The 20,844-nt window shown below is 41.3% G+C and overlaps 2 protein-coding genes across 5 annotated transcripts in view; one reads left to right on the top strand and one right to left on the bottom strand.

The window, feature by feature from the left end:
* The first annotated feature begins 6,334 nt into the window (after positions 1-6,334).
* Positions 6,335-20,844, top strand: part of golga7bb (golgin A7 family, member Bb) — a 33,467-nt gene continuing 18,957 nt past the window's right edge. For 3 of the 4 annotated variants that reach the window (XR_008573725.1, XR_008573724.1, XM_054799351.1), the window contains exons 1-4: positions 6,335-6,463; positions 10,619-10,744; positions 10,925-11,077; positions 18,832-18,933. Coding sequence is in view for 2 of the 4 variants with exons in the window: in XM_054799351.1 (XP_054655326.1) it covers positions 6,452-6,463; positions 10,619-10,744; positions 10,925-11,077; positions 18,832-18,933 (393 nt within the window). In the remaining 2 variants the exon portion in view is untranslated. The other variant, XM_054799353.1, reaches the window with a different exon arrangement.
* crtac1b (cartilage acidic protein 1b) overlaps positions 15,941-20,844 on the bottom strand; it is a 57,109-nt gene continuing 52,205 nt past the window's right edge. Inside the window, exons 15-16 of the transcript XR_008573721.1 lie at positions 16,587-16,725; positions 15,941-16,348 (exon numbers count right to left, since the gene is read on the bottom strand). The gene's annotated coding sequence lies outside the window, so the exon portion shown is untranslated. The remainder of the gene's footprint in view (positions 16,349-16,586; positions 16,726-20,844) is intronic.

Below are 20,844 nucleotides of genomic sequence, written 5' to 3'. Positions count from 1 at the left end.
CCTGACTGGCTAAGGGAGAACCCGCCCATTGTGTTCTGCGTTCTGACAATCTCCTTGTGCAGGACTGCTTGTTTCCTGTTGTATGATCGTACATGCTGAATGAAGGCAGAAGTTAGGGAATACTGTAATACTGTAATACTGTAAATTAATCTTCGGTTCATGGAAGACGAGGAGGAGGAATATGTTTTAAGAAGGATACAAAACACCACAGCCTAAAGCCACAATCAGGAGTGAATATGCGGGAGTCACTGTATTTCTTGTGTCCAATCTGGTAAATTGAAAATTCGAAGGAAATCTGAACTTTGAGAGTGAGAGTGAGAAATGTGGTAAAATTTTAACGCCTGTCTGAGAAAAGTGTATAAAGTGTGTGGTGAGCGCCTTAAAACATATGTAATAATTGTACAAAATATAGTTGGCTACCTCGCGGATTTCACTTATTGCGGGCTATTTTGGGAACCTATCCCCCGCGATAAAGGAGGGAACACTGTGTAACAAATTGTTCATTGTTTTTGACTGACATTTCACTGGTAGCCCATTCAAGCATCAGGAAGGAATGGTGTTTGTTTGAATTTTGAATTACATTTTCCCATAGCAACTCATACAAATAGAATGAATCAGTTCCAGGGTCAAACTGCTCACAAACATTTGCACAATGTTGAAAGTAGCAGTCATGCAAGTGTAAAAAGCCAAGTGAGATTGCTTACCCTTTCATGAAGCATGACGAACGCGTACTACGACTTCTTAACTGCCGAAAAGAAGTCAAACACGGGATATTAAAGTTGCACTTCCTGTCATAGTATAGCCTATTGACGCTTACATAAGACGACCCTGAATATATGAGAAGGTTTTTTTGGAATACGGTCGTCCCTCGCGACTTTGCACTTTGAATTCCGCGACTTCACTCTGTCGCAGTTTTTCAAAATATATGAATTAATAAATCAGCACCGTTTCATGGTTGATTAGGACCTATTATTAATTTTTTTTTAAATGCGTATATTGAGCAAACGTATTTTTTGTATTTCTGGCCGAAATTAAGCATAATAAAAATGGCCGAATTAACAAAAATACAAATATAAGGCATGCGGAAGATACAAATGCATGTAGTTGATTTGTAGTATTCTACACTGGGCACAAGATGTTCGTAACGTTACAATGACGAAACAATAGCCACTGCAGGAAGTACATGGTGTGACTCTCCAAATATTACCGTGTGAGTCTGTTATGTCTTAAATGGCTTATTTTCTGTCTTATTTCTACTGTATTGGTTTATAAAAGGTGTTCTAGGGGTGTTATTGCATGTTTAGAGGGTTCTAATATTGTTAAAAACGCTATTTAGAAGGTCGTAAACTACAAAAATATTCCATATATGGATATGGAATCCTGCATTGTGGAAATTCACTTATCACGGCCCGGTATGGAACCAATTAACCACGATAAACATGGGTCAATATGCTATTTGATCACTAGCGCTTCATTTCCACCAGCTCTGTGAAGCTGGTGCTCTATAGTAAGACTTGATTAATATGCAAGAGCTACGGCTCGCTTCTATTCGGACCAACCCCCACCTCTTTGTTGCTTGCCTGCAGCTCGACGCTTACCTGATCGCTTTTCAAATGTGCTCATCAAACACTTGAACGGCTGTCCGCATTTGTAAGCTGTGAAAAATGCATCAAATGAAAAGTGAGTGAGTTCCGGTGCCTGGTCATGACTGCAGGAAGGGAAAGTGGAGCTAAATATGGAATTTTCTTATGGTTTCTTATGGGACACTTAACAAGTTTTTGTATCGTGTCTGTGGGGATTTTTGTCCATCCAAAAGAACATTTGTGAGGTCAGAGGTCACCGATGTTGAACTCTGTCTCCTTGTTTTTGTAGAAATATCTTTTTGTTTTATCCAGCTGTACCTCATCGAAGCGTTCTAAGTACCATGCTTTGTCATGTTGCAATAGAATAGAATACTCTTCCCAAACAATTGTCCAAAATGTCTTTGCAAAATGATGTATTGTATTTGTAACAACACTTTCATAGATTAATAATGATAGGAAATAATAGCAATAATAACAATTCTATGAATAATTATAAGTACAATAATAATGTGATAATAATAATAATAATATATAATAATACTATTATATTAATATATTAATATAATATTATTATATTATTAATATTATTATTAATAATAATAATATATAGTAATACTATTATAATATTATTATATTATTATTATTATTAATAATAATAATATATAATAATACTATTATATTAATATATTAATAGAATAATACTATTATATTATTATTATTATTATTATTAGTAGTAGTAGTAGTATATATATTGTATTATTATTATTATTATTATTATTATTATTATTATTATTGTCTTTACGCCACTATTCATTCCTATTTGATCACTTTATTTAAAAAAAATAATTAATATTCCGTAGTTATCCAAGTGGTAATGTACAGAATAATGCAATATTCCATGCATATTCCGCGTGCGTATGTGTCTGTTCCACACAGATAAAGCGTGTCTGTACTTATTATGCAGTCTGGTTGGGTCCCAATGATGAACTCATTTAGTGAAGCTGCTTTGACAAACGCAGTCAAAATCCTATTTCCACACATAGAATATAAGAAAATCTGCCGGTTTCAAAATCCAATAATGTCCAACTCACATTTGACATGCCAGCAGGAAGGACAAATCAGCATTCCTGCGGAAGACGGCGAGGGAATTGATGTATGTTTTGAAAGGCAGGAGCAGACAGCCAATCATCCAGCTTGTACTTGTGCAGGATGTTTGAGCGTTCAAAGTGGAACTTCACCGCGGAGGAGTCCGACTGATGTTTATTAGCTTTGAACGTTTCCAAGTTAATATGTTGTTTTGGGTGGGTTTGTGCGAGCTCTCATTTCCTGTCATGCTGGGACGCCCCTCGGTGTGCTCCGCTGTCAGAATGTATGTATTTGTCCGTGAGGCAAAACCACAACTTGTGGTTAAGTCAATAGGAAAAGTCTGATGTGGCACACGGCCCAGTAGACTTGCAAACACACAGCACGTGACGCTCAACTCAAACATACTGTACATCTTGTCCGTGTCTCGTCTTAAGTAGACCATCACAAGGACTACAGAGCAAGGAGTATTAATAGACGACACCTCACTGCATAAAAAATCCCATTCAGAACAAAAGTGCTTTTTTTGCAAAGGCAAAGACATCGCAACCCACCAGTTAGGAATCACTGCTTTGCAGTAGTTAGTGCACACCTGTATAGATTTACTAGCCACTGACAAATGACTCGACACACAACCATTGTTATCTAAATAGCTGGCAAAACAAGTGAGCACCAAGATAATTGTGTGGTCTGGTGCTCCATGAGTTCTGCGGGCACCTGGAAGCTGCGGTTCATTGAGGGGAAACGTGAATTCCAGCGTGTACTGCGACATTCTGAAGCAGCGCAAACCTCAGACGAGGTTGAACTGTCAGCAACAAATGAAATGCGATCACTAGAGCGTATTTGTGTGTGTTGGTGCAATCATATGTAAAGCAGGTCGTCCCGAAACCAGAAGGATGGCGGTTCCATCCTCGCTCCCTCCACTTAGTCACTGTCGTTGCATCCCTGGGGCAAGCCACTTCACCCACCTTGCTCCTGCAGCCAAAACCTTCGCCAAATTGCAACGCTTAATGTACCTTTGGACCCAGCTGAGAGGGATCGAATGGGCAGCGCAGCTCCATACACTCTGCCCAGGCCATCGAGACAGAAGGATGCCTACTATTGTGATACAAGCAGCAGTTTCTGCAATCAGAAAGAAGACAGCTAATACCGTTAATTGCAGATCCACACATTCTTAGTGTCTGTCGCATCGATTGAAGCCTTTTTTTAATAAACGTGAAATCACGCCACTGCTTGTTTTTAAATGAATTTATAAGTACATTGTGCAAAAAGTACAATTAGCAAAAAGATTTTTTTTTGTATTATCTGAAAAAGCTTGAAATGCTAATCATAACCTCCATAATATTAAAACAAGCAACAAAAAGAACAAAAATTAGGCACTTTTGTCGCAATATATCCAACATGTCCACCATTTTATTGGCGTGCATCATTTTGGCATGTGGCACAGACCCAGCCCTGCTTATGTTTCTGGAAAATAGTCCAGTTCCGCCCAAATATAGCGTTTACGAAATGTCCTGTTTAATGCTTGTGAAACCACACAGGGATGATGTGTGTACTTTGACAATTTACCACAAAACCTTGAGAAAGTACTGCAAGAAAGAGTTGAATGTTTTTTCATGGTTTCCCAGCACACTGGTCTAATAGTAAGTGTCAGTTTGGAGTGACGAGGAAGCCAAGATTCTTTTAATATAGTGTATTACGTACCCTGGGCTGTCTGTGTATGTGTGTGCATAACCATTATAATAATTTAAGGCTGAAGCAAAGTTGTTCTTTTCTGCTGAACTGCACATTCAGACACACCGGTGGGGCTGGAACATGGTTGCATTACATTCTCAAAATGAGCCAAAACAGCCCCAAAACCCAAACTACACGGTCTTTGGCCAACAAGTAACCAACTATAAATATGTCAAAACTGTGAGAATATTTACCTTTCACAAAAATAACCTGAGAATATCAAGTTTTATGTCAATAAAAAAAAAGATTCTGCGACAACAGGAGGTAAAAATAAGGTTGTGTATGCAATGGAAGGCTTAAAACCGAACACTCGCTCCCCTCAGAGGAATATAGCACGTGCACGCTTGCATCCTTTCTAGCAATGTGAAGCGAGCCGCAGGATGCTGGCAAGTTATTTTACGGCTGCACAATTCTAAGCTCCTCTATCTTGTTGTGATCTGTATTCATTCATTCACCAGTTGGCCACTGCAGTGTATTTGTGGACACACACACGTGTGTGTGTGTGTGTGTGTGTGTGTGCGCTTTATCTTTGCCAGGAATGTGATCTAAGCACACCCTCGGGGGGGGCGGGTGGGAAGGGAAATGCAGATAGAGAGAGAACAGCTAATTTCAGTTGCTGTTGTGAGTCATGATGTTAAACAAGTGCAGGAAAATAGAGTTTGCCCCAAAAATAGCATCAAGAAAGAGATTCCACTAGTATTAGCAATATAATGCAGTAAAAACTGATTTATTAGTGCAGTCAATCTGGTAAATAATCAATACGGTGCTGTAGCTTTCAACAAAGTCCAAATGGTGCATCAAAGTGGGTCTGCGCACATGAAAGTTTAATGTGAGCACTTCCTAATGGCACAGTAAACAGCGTATGTGGGGGCTTGTGCACCGCCACCCCTGCATCACCACTTTGCAGCAGAAGCAGCAGCGCGCCTTCAAGCAAAGCGTGAACTTTAAAACAAGCTTCCTTTCAAATGAATAAAAAGCAATCCAGCCAGCAACAGCGGGTGGCTCGTCCCTCCACAAATGCAATAAAATAGACATTTTTAATGAATTAAAAGCAAGTAAATGCCTAAGATGAATGCCATTCCTGCCTTGGAGATGAAGTGCTATCATATACATGCAGTACATACATATCCAGTAGGTAGAGTTCATCATGCAAATACAACTTCTTCATGCTGCCAATGCAGCTGGACCATAAAGAACACTAAAACTGAAAAACCTAACTAGCAAATAATAATCATTAAAGCGTCAAATATTTTTGAATTTTATTTGATTTGTTTTTAATGAATTTGATTTGGAGGTTTTTTCCTGGCATTTTATGTGGTTTGGTTTGGTTTGCCTGGAGAATTTACTTCTCCTATTGCGAAATTTATTATTCTCATTTTTTAATAGCATTTCTAGTGGAAACGGGGAATTTTGCTGTCAAATGTTGCTTTTTTTGGGGTGTGATTTATCAAAGTGGTGCCGTATGTTAACAAAGAACAGAAGTGACTAAACAAAGTAATAATGATATAATAATAATGATATATAACGTCATAATAATATAACAAAATATCAATAATATTCATTTAAATAATAACACAAATTGTCAATTGGACTTCTAATGACGACACTACTTTAACACTGGTTTATACATCACAGTATATCATCAGGTAGCATGCAAATATGCCCCCCCGCCCCCCGAGGGGTTGTGAACAGCACAACATCGGCCAACACTGCCGCAATCTAAATGGAAGTGCTATGATCTTCTAACAATACTATGTCATTATTGCAATAGATAGAGAGATGCTTCTATGACAGTCATAATAAGAACAATAACATAACCTTCATTTATTGCAAGTTGAATAAAATAGTTGAATGAAAACTAAAACCTTAACACACGCACACACACACACACACACACACACACACACACGCCAACACGCGCATGCTCACGTCAGCGCACACGCTCGTGCCTGCTGTCTTCCCCGCCAGGCTGCGTGAGCTGCGCTACCGACAACACGAGCAGACGCGTGTCATCCTCCACGCGGGACACATTCCACATCCACAGCAGCAACATGGCGACAGAGGTGAAACGTGCCCCTTCTTCTTCTTAGTGTGTGTCTTTTTTAGTGTGTCTCTGAGCCAGGCTGACAAAAGTAAGACTTGTCCTGTTGGTACTGCTGCATGTTGGAATTATGATGACGGAATGTGCTTTTGGAGTGTTTGCTACTGTAGAATGGCATCCCTTTTTCTATTTGCAACCATGCTGGTTTGTTGACAGTGCTTTAGCGCATCTAATTAAGGGCGCTGATGAAGGGGGACTATCAGCACCATGGACAGGGGCGGTCTCGGTCTCAGCATGTGAAAACTCATTGCTATCATATGTTAGTTAATCCAGTCGGCATTGTTATATCGATGCTGTTACGAGAGTAGCTGGCACTATACTGTACAGCATACTGTATGCTGACCGCACACACACACAAACAGTGGGTACACCTGCACACTCTAATGACAAAGATTCTGCCAATATATATCAGAGAGGTATGTTTATAATATATAATCATATTTTGCCTCTTATGTAGCTAAGTAAATGTAGGTATGGTGCAGTAGAGTACATTTGCATACATGAGACGTCACTACTGTATGTTGTGCAGCTGTAGTGAGTGTCACCAGTGCTTTAGGCCAATGAACGTCCTGCCCTTCCCGCATGTGTCCTTGGTGATGTCACGTTCAGGCTAAAAGGCTTGGTCACCTCAGTTATCATAATAATGACTTAACTGGGGAAGACAGGGATTAGTTGCATACATCATCCAGGCAGGTCTACTCTGCATGCAGGTGTTGTATAGATGTACTCGTCGTGGTGGGCTTCCTCATTGCATGCTCGAAAGACCAGACAGGACAGCTCTAGCCCGAATACATCGATACGAGGGATGCGCCAATTGATCGGCCGCCGATCAGTATCGGGCAATTTTTGTGGAAAAGTATATGCCGATCAATAATTCCTTAGGTAGCGTCCCGCTCCCCCTTTTTTCACACTTCACAAGCGTGCGGCAGCAAACCGAAACAAACATGTCTGCCGTGTGCCATTTGTGAAACTGAGGTAAAGTTTGCATCCTGCAACACATGCCACAAAAAATACCCCGCGGTGGAAGCACTGAAGAGCTGTACTCTCACATCGAAAGTCTCCTTAAAGCAGGCGTCTCATCCTCTACGTTTACAGTCGTCCCTCGTTTATAGCGGCTAAATGGTTACAGACCCGAGCGCAATGAATGAATTTCAGGCATATAGGATTCAATTGTAGTACATGGAACATTTTCATAATTAGGGCATAGAAAACTTGTGTCGGACTTTCTAAATGCGTTTTTTAACATTATTAGAGCCCTGTAGACATGAAGTAACACCCCTATAGTCACCATTACACTCCTGTTATCCATTGTTTACACTGGATTGCACCACTATTACGCTACAGGGGCTCCTAGATGGCTGCTAGCTAACAAGCTAGCGAAATAATCAGTTAGCCTCAAATGTATTTTATTTTACGTTAGAACCCACAAACTTCCCGCTTCTACACGGAACGGGAGGAGAACCTTTTTTCACTCTGCATTTATGGCTGGCTACATTGAGTTCAAGGTACAGTAGGTAGGGTAATGTAATACGGATGGATGTCTCATCATTGTAACATTACTGCTAACTAGTGGCCAGAATGCTACATATTACTTGCATTTCAATAGCTTTTGGCTAATAATAGACCATAGTCAGAAACAGCGATCATTAACTAACACATTTCTGAAAATAGCGATACTCGAGGGACGACTGTATATGTTTTCTTGAAAAAATTAGTAAAATATGTTTTAGTCTAAAATAGGGTGATTTTATGATTCCTTTTTTTAGATCATATAGCAAATAGCAGGAGTGCAGCCAGGAATTCGAGGTCCTGTGGGGAAAAAAAAAAGTCACATTGGAGCTCCACTTTTTATTTTTTTAATAGTTACCTACTTCGATTCCAAGGGAACTTGGAATTGTCCAAACTTTTCCCTCCTATATGGCGCCCCAGGCCAACAGCACTCGTCATAAACAAACATAAAAAATTTACAGTTAATCCATATGATCGGTATCGGCCGATATCGGCCAATCTCGCATCATAATGGCGCCTTGAAAATTGTTTTGCTTTTTCATAATTAAAATAAATAATTTGAATAATAATAATAATAATAATAATAATAATGATGATACAAAATTGATTGTAATACTAATAAATAATGATATAAAAAACAATAATACTACTAATAAATAATACCAATTAAATACAATGCACTTTAAAAAAAATTACAAGTGATGTAAGTGCAAATTTTAACTAATTATTTGCGTTGACAAGATAGCATTTCAGTGGCGCAAATGACTGTATTAATATTAATGCGAAATGGACACAAGAAATGAGACTTTGTTGAAAGGATTTGTTGAATCATTTGGAAAAGTGAAATTATGCAACACTTCCTTCCATCAGCAAATGTGACTTTTTATTGCGTCGAGGTTAAACCATTCAAGTTAAACTAGTAAACCTTCTTTCATACGCACACAGTACGGTGTCAGAGTAGATCAGGAAGAATGCATTGAGCTTGAATAAACTGCCCTTCCTTTGATTTATTTGTCCAAACATCAGACACGAATGTCCGTTAAAGAGCGGTGCAGCACTGAATGAACTTGACTCTTGGCTTGCGTCTTGTCGCTGCGATAAATGATGCGCTTGTTTTCCTCTGTGTTGTTGTTAATTGCTTCTATTAATAGAGCAACTTGTTCATTATGATGAGCGGGAGGCGACAGGCTGCGGTGGAGGGAAAAAAAAACAGGCAGACAGAGCAATGGAGTGGCTGCGACTGTGAGTTTTGGGCTGTTAGCAGACAAAAATAGAGGTGTGCATGCTATTCCTGGTTGTCAGTGAAACAGCGCTTACTGTACAGAGATGAAAAGCTGCAGTGTACTCGGCCTGATTATGGAGAAATGACAGCAGAGAGTTTATACGTCACAAAACTTGCCTTTGCCTTTAAATGGCTAACTCAACTCTGACCATACATGCTGTATCTTGGAATGTATATCCTATTGACCCGAATATAAGACAATTTTTTTCAAGCAAAACCATGTTTTCATCCGTGAAATAACTGGTAGATTATTAATAATATACAGTATTTCTTAGCTGCTGGACAGTTGCATGATGGCTCTCCTCCAGGGATCACCATTAGCTTAGCATTAGCTTTATAACTTCCCTCTGTTGTTTGCTAACTTGCTAACAACTTTTGAGACACTTTTCTTCCGGTCACCGGCGTGTGTGAGTGAAGTCGTTTGTAAACCCGTTGGTTTACATGTATAAATCTCGACACGCCACGTCTTTTTCAGACTTTTTTCTAAAAAAATAAATAAATAAATACAGTCTTATATTCGGGTTAATACAATACTAGTATTAAAAATGTAATTCCGAATTCATTACATTTTAGGCACAACGTCAGACAACAAATTCCCAAAAGACACATTCCAACATCTTTTAGAACAGGGGTCTCAAACTTAATGCACCTGGGGGTCGGGGGGGGGGGGGTGAGGCTGGGCTCCCAGCATGCTTTGTGGTACTTGTTTTGTAAAAAGTCGCATGTTTAGAGTGAGCATATTTGCTGTTATTCCTCATAGTAGACGTTTCCCTATTTTTGTTTACTTGTTCCATGTTGTGCTCTCATTTTTGTAGGTAGATTTCGGTCTAGTGACCCCCCGCCGCCAAGTTCATGTCGCTGTGTGACAAGCTCAGTGTGAGTGCAGTGTTTGCCCCTGTGAGTGCCTCTGAACCTCATGTTATACAACTCTTTCTAGGAGGCCACAAAATATTTCTCGGTGGGCTGCAAATGGCCTGCGGGCCACAAGTTTGAAGCCCCTGTTTTAGAAAGCATTATTTTTTTGTAGAAATATTAACCCAATTGCCATTTTCGAGAGGACAGCCATTTAGGTCAACAGGAGAGTGAGTTTTCTAAAGCACTACACGGTCTCAGAGGAATGTTTGCGCTTAAACCACTCAAAGTGCTCTGAGGAGGCGTAGCTGGTACTCCAATTGGGCCAAGTGCTTGTAAACGGATTCAGCGAGAGCGCAAACGTGCTGACGATGCTTCCCGCGTTTGTCACCGCATCTCACAGCGGACAGGCAACAAGGTTTAACTTGGCCTCGAGCGTGTTTGTTGATACCGCTTTTGTCTTGTTGTGTACAGTTCCACAGCCTCCAGGAGATGAGGCGCAGCGCGTCCCTGGTGATGAAAGTGTTCATCCAGAGAGACTACAGCGAAGGAACCGTCTGCCGCTTCCAGACCAAGTTTCCCTCAGAGCTCGACAACAGGGTGAGCAAACAGACACACATGCTGCACATCTTGCATTTACAGGAAAAAGTGTTATTTGGAAAGTCCGATACAAGAATTCCATTTAAACTGCAAATGATTAACATGAATCATGCTGAGGGAATAAAGTGGCAGCTTTGTTTTTCCAAGTTAGCTCAGTACATGCTATGTGCCTGCAATCAGATCGAACGGAACTTGCTGGAGGAAACGGTGAAGACCCTGAATTCGTACTATGTGGAGGCCGAAAAAATCAGTGGACAGTCTTACCTGGAGGGATGTCTGGCTTGTGCAACGGCATACGTCATTTTCCTCTGCATGGAGACGCGCTATGAAAAGGTAACACTAGTCTGTCATATGATGGCGCTCTGAATTAAACTCTTACTAAACTAATTATGCAAGGACTGAAAATGGACAAAAGATGGAGCTGGTCTCCACGATGAGGTTACAGTTCATCGATATTGGACCTGAGAAAGGGCCTTGCTGCTCCATCCATCCATTTTCTATACCGCTTGTACTCATTAGGGTCACAGGGGAGCTGGAAACTATCCTGGCTGACTGAGAGGTGGGGTACACACTGGACCCATAGACAAACAACCATTCGCACCTGTGGACAATTTAGTGTCTCTAATTCATCTAAAATGCATATTTCTGGGATGTGTGAGGAAGCCCGAGTACTCGGCGAAAACCCGCACACATACAGCATGTGAAGGGGGAGTCACATCGTGGCGTACGAGTGCCCATATTTTCTTCTTTTGTTATTAGCTGAGGATTTGAGCATACTTTAGCTAATGGTTTGTTATAAAAAAAATTATATTTTACTTTTTCTATATTTATTTTAAAAAAAACGGCCTTTATTTTAGAGGCTTTTTTTTAACTGTATGTGAATCTTGCTTGAAGCTTTAAAATGTCAAAAAAGCATCCTCACGTTAAGTATTTATTTTAATAAAACAACTTGACACGCATATTTGGCTTTGATTTAGTCAAAACTTGCTTTATATATATCGTGTATCGACATTCAACCTAAATATTTTGGGATATGAGTTTATCGGCCAGCCCAAGTGGAACCATAAATTTACTTACAAATGCAAAATTGGGGGCTTTCTAACAGTCAGTGCATCTCAACAAACAAACGATACGGCTAAGAAACGCGCTAAATAGTCACAGCACCATGTAAGAACACCAGTGGCTGTCCACATGAGGCGTTCGAGCGTATTACGCACATCTCACTGTTTGGCGCTAAAGCCGTTTTTCATTTTATTCACGTACCCCACCATGGGAACCTAGGCATGAGGTCATTATATTTTTACTAACACATTGATGAATGACTGCTTTTAAAATGAGAAGTGAAGTGAGAATGCCAAGGTGATAAGCAGACTTTCAAGTATTCGGAAGTATTTAACTATTTAATAACAAAAATGCTCTGAGTGTTCTGCTGCGTGGTTAGATAACACTGAAGTTGAGAAGAAGAAGTGCGTGCAGTACAATTTTTCTGTCAAAATTAAAGAACAAATACCTTTCGAAGGAAAAAGGTGAAGTGCGTTATTGGCGCACATTATTCCCACTTCCCAGGTCTTGATTTTGAAACTAGTGTGTTATGATAAAGAAATCTAAAGATATCTGCTGATTTTGTTGAGGTACAGGAGAAACCTCTTATGTCTGTTCAAATGATTCTTTCACTTCACGTCTGCAGCAGCCGTCCTTCTCAGGAAAACATTCGACTGCGTGCTTGAATGCACTCCTTTACTTTCAGGTCACAGTTGCGTGCACCCACATGAGCCAAGCACACAGGCGATACAGATCAGACTGCACGATAGCTTAATAGACCTCACTGTGCACACCTGCATGCAGGTGGGCAAAGCACAGCACGGCATGCCACGCCACTTGTATTGTTTACCCTTTGCACAAATACAACGTCCATCCCGACAAAGGGCCGGTGATGATAGCGTGCGCTGTTTTCGAGCACCTGCTGCTGTTGCGGGGTATAACTGGAGCAGCGTGACGTCCCAGCATGCCTCAGCGGTCTGATCTCTGTCACCCGCATCAATCACCTCCCTGGTTTTGTTGCTTTTTCCAAACATCTCCTTATCAACAGACGGCAATGGGCGCTGCACCAAGATGCTTCTTGGTGCGTTGAAGCCAAGCAGAACAGAAATCAGCTCCGAGCTCCTTTCATGTCTTTTGTCAGCTGGTTGATGAGATGTTATCATCCTCACTGGAGAGTGCCTTTATTGACTTGTTTGACAAAACGATGTTGGCCGACCGATTGTGACTGATGGCGATTAAATGTAGCCACCCAAGTGGATTTTTGATAAAAGGCCACACACACCAAAAAGCGTGTGCGGAATCGCAGGAGCACCCAGTGGACTGGGACGCTTGCATTGCATCCTCTCAATGAACACTGATTGCTCATAACATGTCACAACGGCATTCTGAAGGATCCATTTCACCCTTCCCACCACCTGTTTCTCCTGCTACAGATCAATCAGAGCAGCCACCAGAAGACAGTTATTTTCCATTATTCATACTATGGTATACTCAGCACTTTTTTTGTGACGCCAACACAGATGGTCCCTGGTTAAGGCAACGAACATGTCTGGCTGTTCATTAAAATACGAGCAACACAATGAACTAAATATCAACTACCGTCTTCACCTGGATACACAGAAACAAAGTCAGAAAAGGTTGCCTTATATGCAGGGTCTTGAGATATGCACGTGCAAATCAACAGGTGGCGCTAAATAACTTCTCCCCAAACGAGTCAGAGCTTTTCCTCCTGTCACTCGCACACCACACACTCGTGACTTGACAAGATGCAACTGCAACACGGAGACCTGCTGTAAAGCAGCTAAGAAATATGAAATCTACCGGTTATTATTTGGGTCCGTACAGGTGTGTTCAGTCGTCAAAATGCGTGTCTGTTGGTCACTCTCCGAGAGGGGATGTGACCTGCCTACATTTTACATAATATTTTTGCGATTATAGCGGAGGGCTAGGACTGTATGTGACTTAAATTCGCTGGAGCGCCTCATCACAGCCGCTCCAGTCAGACAGTCAAACGCAATGGAACGTTTGGTGGGCTTTGTTAACACACAGTGCAGATTTTCATCCAGCTGACCGATTTGACATTGGTAGAATGTCTGATATCTTTTCTTGTCACCAACACAGACATACATATGCATTTCAACAGCAGTTGCCCGGGTGGTTCTAAGAAAGACCCTTAGCTGTCCCGCAAGGTGCCTTGGGGTACAAATCATGAAACCTGCCCTGAACACTGCGTTAAATATGGACGTATAATTAGGGAATTTATAACTCCGATTGACCAGGCAAGTCCCAAAGATTGACTGCTCGACCTCGATCAACGGGTTGGCGACCATTGTTTTAACTGATAATGAAAACATATTTAATTTTGTCTGAAAAGAAAATGGTTTTCCAAAAAACGGGCTTAAGGAAGAGGGGTCTTTGTATATTCAGGATCGTCTTAGAATAGAATAGAATAGAATGAAATAGGCTTTGATTGTCATTGCACTGTTTCACACAACAAAATTCTAGTCATATATTCTGAATTGTCTTATATTCAGGGTTGTCTTATTTTATATGTCTTATGTTAGAAGCCATGTTGAAAATACCTACTGTACATACTGTTCGTCTTTGTAAAGAAACAACCAACTGCTTGGCCCTCTGCATCCAACCTGATGTCTACATAAAATATTCATTTTGAAGCCCATTTTCAAAACTCACATCGGTGTTACGAAATCTTAGCCAGTTTCCATCTTCCTCTGGGTTTCACTGATGTGTTGTAAGTTAACACGCGAGAGAAAAAAAATACCACAATTTTATGGATGAGGAATTTAATTTGTCCATTTCAGGAACATTTTCCTGTCATTTTTCACTGCCAAAGACACAGTAAGAGGCGTTTATGATTGCGGTTTTGTCTCCGCTCGGGTTTGCTTGTCGGGTCACTCCATCGGCAGCTGTGCCTGCAGCTGCGGAAGGCCTTTGCCATCTCCGAGGAGATTGTCAGTATTGCTGCACGGCCTCTGTGGTTTTAATCTCTCTTGGCTCAACTCAGAGAGACCATGTTTGCTTGCACTCTTTGATAAATCATCTTTTGGTTGTAGTAAAAGAACGACCATAGTGTTTACCTTTACTGATTGGTCTTTCATATACACTCATTGGTACACATTGTTAATGAGATCCAATACAAGAAATGTATACAAAATTTTCACCGGAAAAAAACTGTCGTTGGCATAGGTTACTGAGTTAAATCCCTACATGTTTAGTCATTGTTTGTCTTCAGTACGCAGATGTGCAAATGACTGCTGCCTCCCTTTTCAACGGCGGTGACAGCTTTCTTTGTGATGGCGAGGCCCAGTGGACTGCGTGGTTCAGCTGTCAGACACGCTTAGGCTGCTTCGAGGGGATGCGTGGCATATCAGCATTGATGTTGTCCACAGAGGCATAACCCATGCTCAATAAGCTGCTCTAATGATGCCACTTAAATCTAATAGCTGTCCTTTAAGCATGACTGACCATCAGTCAGCAGGATCCTGCGGACATGGCACAGGATTTGTGCTGCTCTGCTGTCCCGTGTGTTGATGCAAGCTTGCTTTAGCTCAGCTTCACTGCTTCTCTCATTTAGTTCGTTAAAGAACTGGAAAAACTGTAATTATATGTATTTAAGATGTACAAACTGTATTTTACCTTTATCAGTGGCACTGTCAAATAAGTGATCATCCGTTTCCATTTCCATCACTTTATTCTTCAGATTACATTTTTCAGTGGCGTCAGACTGGGGGCTGGGTTGCCTTACTTCCATGAGAGGGGCACAATATTAAAAACACCTCCATCAATACAAAATAACTGGCAAAACAGACCTGCAGTTCTACACTCCCATCACAATAAGCAATAACAATAAACATATTATTAAATGAGCACCTCTATGACAGTGAACATTATTATATTTGCAAAGACAGAATTTGGGATACAGCTCCACTACCGGTGTAACAACAAACAAAAAAAACTGAACAAACACTGTCAAATGGTGGAAATGTCATTTTCAGTAATTCTGCTAATTCAACTCACTTAGAGCTCAATAAATTACGAACAAAGCATCTGTTCCGTTTAGAACATAATGGATTCAACAGGCTCATTTAATGCTAATTTATTTTACGTTTGTAGTGGTTGTGTGTCTACGTGCTCTGCAATTGCCTGGCGACCAATCCAGAGTGTACCCCGCCTCTTGTTATGACCACTGGCACGGGTGCTAGGTGTGGTGGAGCCCAGAGCCAAAGGCAGGATGGTGTAAAACAACGTGTTTAATAATACACAGGAGAAAAGACAAAGTACAACAGAAGACGCCGGTGACAAAAGGTCACCGGGAAACCAGACAAAGTAGACTGGAAATGCTCAACAGGGTAATAGTTGGCAGCAGCGAAACATGGCAAAAAGAGAAATACAAGCAACACTGGTGAAGGTGCAACAACAATCAGGTACGGACTGACCAGGCAGCAGTGCTTAAGAAGGGCTTGATTACTGATTGGCGGCAGCTGCGCTCATTAGCAGAGCAGGAGAGCAGATTCCTCTGCAGGAATGCAAATCATGACACCTCTGTTTTAAAAAGGAAAACATATACATTTTGGCCAAATCAGTGCCTTTTTATTTGAATGGAATTTTGTCACATGCAAATTGACCATAATAGTAACATGAATGCTTAAGTAAAATAAATAAAATAATAACCAAGTCATCAATATGAAATAAAGTCCAAAACAGATAATATAATAATTATCACAGCAAAATCAGCAGCAAGAACACAGGGAATGTGCAAAAAAACCAAAAACTGACATACCTGTGATGTTCACAATTCCTCTGTTTGTGAATGCGCCTCACCTGTGACAGTGATTGCTTGATAATGAGGAAGTGCTGCTGCTGTGGACAGCGCTACATAGCCGTATGGCGACATGTGTCTGGTTTGGAATTGGCCACTACTGTTGAGGAATAGATAGAGAGCGTCAGACTCTGTGTTCCCCAGTCGAGGACTTTACTTGCACAATATCACCTTCAAGCACTTGTTGCAGGTGGCTGAGTCTGCGTTCATTTAGCACCAAAATGAGGCACAAATAGCCACTTACCCATAAAAAAGTAAATGCTATACTTGTTGCTACATTATCTCAGAAAAGGGAGCGCACTCCTCACATTTCAGTAACCACTTTATTAGATTTTCTCTAGAGTAGTCAGTGTACAGCTTGTACAGCAGTATGGTTTTACTATCCACTGAAAAGAAGTCAACACACAGCCATTATTGTCCGCATGGCTGGCAACACGGGACACCTCACAGTAAACGTGTCCAAATTGTGACCAAAGTGTCATCATTTAGCGCAAGTAATCGATCCTCCTCCACCCCTCTTCAATGACTAGGAATTTATTATTAACTAGATGACAATGTCGTTAGCAATGTCAGTAGATGTTGTGTGTGAATGCTGAAAAGCTGAAGCAAAACTGAAATGCTTTGAAAATGTGCAAAACCTAAATGTAGAATGAATATAGAAGCTGTTTGGAAACTAAAGCTGGACTGAAATGCTGTGGAAATATGCTAACACATGGAAGGATGGTAAGAGCAGCTTGGAGCTCAACAATGGACTTGAACCGGTCATCACTGGGTTGGAAAGCAGGTATTTTACAAAATGAGCCATGCAACTTCTCAAGCCTCAGCAGAATCGGGGTAGTAGTAGCGTGCACCGAACAATTCTTCTTATTGTGCCTAATTTTTAGTCGGCACGCATTTGTATGTACTTTATTTATCCCACAGCGGGGAAATTTACTTAATTTATTGCGTTATACAGCATAACGCAACATTATGCATGATAACAAAGGAGTTTGTAAAGGTTGTGTAGGTCATCAGAAAAAGTGCTTAGTTCCAAACCCAGCGTGTCAGTTCAATTCCAGCATTGAGCTAAAACTACCTAACTACTTTCATTCTACGGTTTAGCATATTTCCACAGCATTTCAGTCAAGCTTCAGCTTCCAAACAGCTCCTACATTCAGTCTAAATTTAGATTTTTGGACACTTTCAAAGCATTTCAGTTTTGCTTCAGCTTTTCAGCATTCAGATACGATGTCTACTGACATTGCACGGTCTAGATCAAAGGCATTCAGCGTTCCAGAAAAATGGGCATGTCGGGAAAAGTGAGAATTTTGGTGCTTGTAGCACCAAAACAGACTTGTAGACTTAGTTGAATGAGTTGATGTTGGAATGAGGTGAATCGGTTGAGAAATGTAGAAGTTGTAGTCGCATACCTTAAGAGGTAATTGGGGTAATTCTGGAAAAGTGGGAATTTGGGGAAAAATGTGAATTTTTTAAATGTGAAAAATAGGTACCATTGATGTTTGGATTGCACTGAACACTTTGATGTTGGAATTGTTAGAATTGGCGGAGAAATGTTGAAGTAGTTAGAGTAATTAAGATCAAAGGAAAAGCAGGAATGTCAGGAAAAGTTTGAATGTGGAAAATTGTTCATTTGTAGCCCTGGATGTGTGGAATGTTTTCATGGTGGACTGGTTTGAATCGGTTGAGAAACGTGTGAATGGTGCAAGGTTGAAAAATGACCCATTCATTTTCAATGGGAAAAATTTAGAGGACTTTTTTGATTTTTGGAAAATCTGGGAATTCTTTGAAAAATATGATTAGATAGCACATTATTCCTGAACGCGCTGAATGATTTGATGCTTGAATGGTTTGAAACGGTTGAAAAATGAGAGAGGAGTCAAGACAGGAAAAAATGGTGGAATATTACAAGTAATACACGGATGAAAAACGGCACAGAATTTTAACGCATTCACACAATGAACCGCAGCTCACCATTGCTGGCAGCACTCATGCAGCCCCAGACCATGACGCTACCACCACCGCCAGACAATTATGTTGATACGTTGCCAGCTGTGTAGCCACTAATGGCTCTGTGTTGAGTCATTTTCAGTGGATAGTAAACCTACACTGTGATACAAGCTGTACACTGCATTCAAATACTGCACATGTTCTTCATTAAGACTTCTATCATGTTCGCTAACACATCTCTGCCTGTGTTTAATTACAGGTTCTGAGGAAGATAACCAGTTACATCCAGGAGCAGAACGAGAAAATCTACGGTCCTCGAGGTCTGCTGCTCACCGACCCCATCGAGAGGGGAATGAGAGTTGTATCCTTTGCGCACCCGCTGCCTCCTCGTCATCCTTCCACTTAACCGCACAACAACATACAGTATATCGCAGGTGAAGGATGAAGCCACAACTCTACTGGATGGAGTGTTAACTGAGAAGAAGTGGCTTAAAGGTCATGGAAGCCATTGTGGTTAGAAGCCTTGAAAATTCCACACACACCCTTACATCTTCGCCTTCCTCTTTCTTATAAATGACCATGAGGCCGCCCTTGAAAAGGCACTTAAAGTGCCTCAGGGAGGTTCAATAGCAAGTGTCATTATGAGAAACAGGGCTGGAAAAAAGCAGGTAGCCAGCAGGGTCGTGTGTGCTGTATCTTGCTGCTTTATCATTCCATATGTATGGAAATTCTTTCGGTATCTTCTGTGTGAGTAGCGCACCATGCAAGACCGCTACGCCTGTTAAGGTAGCCTCCATCACACAGGAGCCTTTGCCTGCTCGTTTAGTCCGCACAATAAACATCCAATTTCCATGAGGGCTGGCATATGTGTTGTGCAAGAACCCTTCACACTTTGGAGACTGAAGCAAATGAATTCGAAAGTTGCGCAGCCTTAAACACTGACGGAAGAAACATGTAATGATTCGTTCAAAATCAATAGGGAGAAATAACTCCAGAAGAACAGGTTGAACATTTTGACAAGGAAACGTGTGCTTACCAATCCGACCGTTGACCTTCAAAATGGTTAACATTATTTTTTTTCACAGATTAAAACAGATAATACAAAATACCCACAGAATCAAGAATTATGGTGCACTTAAAACCCTATTTGTATGTTCTTCGGCCATCCATCCATTTTCTATACCGCTTGTCCTCATTTGGGTGAGCTGGAGCCTAACTGCGGCTCTTCTGAGCTCTTAATGAGCTTTGATATGATAGTGGCTACGTGTGATCGCTGGCGAGAAAGTGGCAGCTCTTTGCCCAAGTAGCTGCCAAGTCATGGGCGGAGAAACTCTAAGCTAGTTACAGCAGGTCCGTATTTTCCGCTGCGTTTTAGTGCTTTATTTGTACTTGCTTATTGTTTTTTTGTGCCATGCCGACTCCTTAAGCAAGCGTGCAGCTATAGGTGTTCATCTTGTTTCGTTGTAGGCTGCTTGTTGCGAGAGACGCATTCATTCACGGCTCCATGTTTACACTCGGGAGCAGCTGTTAGCCACACACCCCTTCGCTACGCCAAGCGACCGGAGACACCCGCGGCGATACGGAGATGCCCAACGGAGATTCGAACCTAGATCTTCCCGATCTCCTGACTCTGTGGCCGACATGCTAACCACTAGGCCACCGTGCGGCGAGCCTAGCGAGATTGGGTCCACGAGACAATGTGCGATTTTAACACAAACTCTTTCACAGCCCAAGACGTCTATTGACGTCTTTTCAAAAAGTAACGTTGACTGCCGAAGACGTCTACTGTATTGACGCCTTTTGCTTTTTTTTTCATGGCAGCTACAGATCAAAGTCTTATTCATCTTGTGTGTGAATGTCTGACTTGTAGGAAATGTGCTTCTGTCCCAGTAGGGGGCAACAGTTCCCTTTTCCTTCAACTGGCAGCGACAGATTGTCTATGAAGAAGACAGATTGTGGGTTGAGAGAGGAAAATGGCGAAACACATGCAGAAATCGAGCAGAGACAAAAAATACAGGCAGCTAACGCTGTCACAGAGCTTGTCTGGCGGTGGACCTGCCTTTAGTCGTGACGTGATCACGAAAGATAGAGGTGACGTGGTGATGTAGGTGACGTAGACACAAATGCAGTTGACAATGGCAGCCGAAGCAACAAGCTAGTGGTTAGCGTTGCTGAGCCATGTGGCGCAACATCGGAGCCTGACACCGGAAGCAGTTCAGAGTCGGGTCACTCAGAACCCGACCCTGATTCTTCAGACGAGTGGCTGCCGTCT

Source organism: Dunckerocampus dactyliophorus, chromosome 14, assembly GCF_027744805.1.
Source record: "Dunckerocampus dactyliophorus isolate RoL2022-P2 chromosome 14, RoL_Ddac_1.1, whole genome shotgun sequence".
Lineage (NCBI taxonomy): Eukaryota > Metazoa > Chordata > Actinopteri > Syngnathiformes > Syngnathidae > Dunckerocampus > Dunckerocampus dactyliophorus.
The sequence above is the reverse complement of the archived record's forward strand: the minus strand, read 5'-3'. Positions and strand labels throughout refer to the sequence as shown.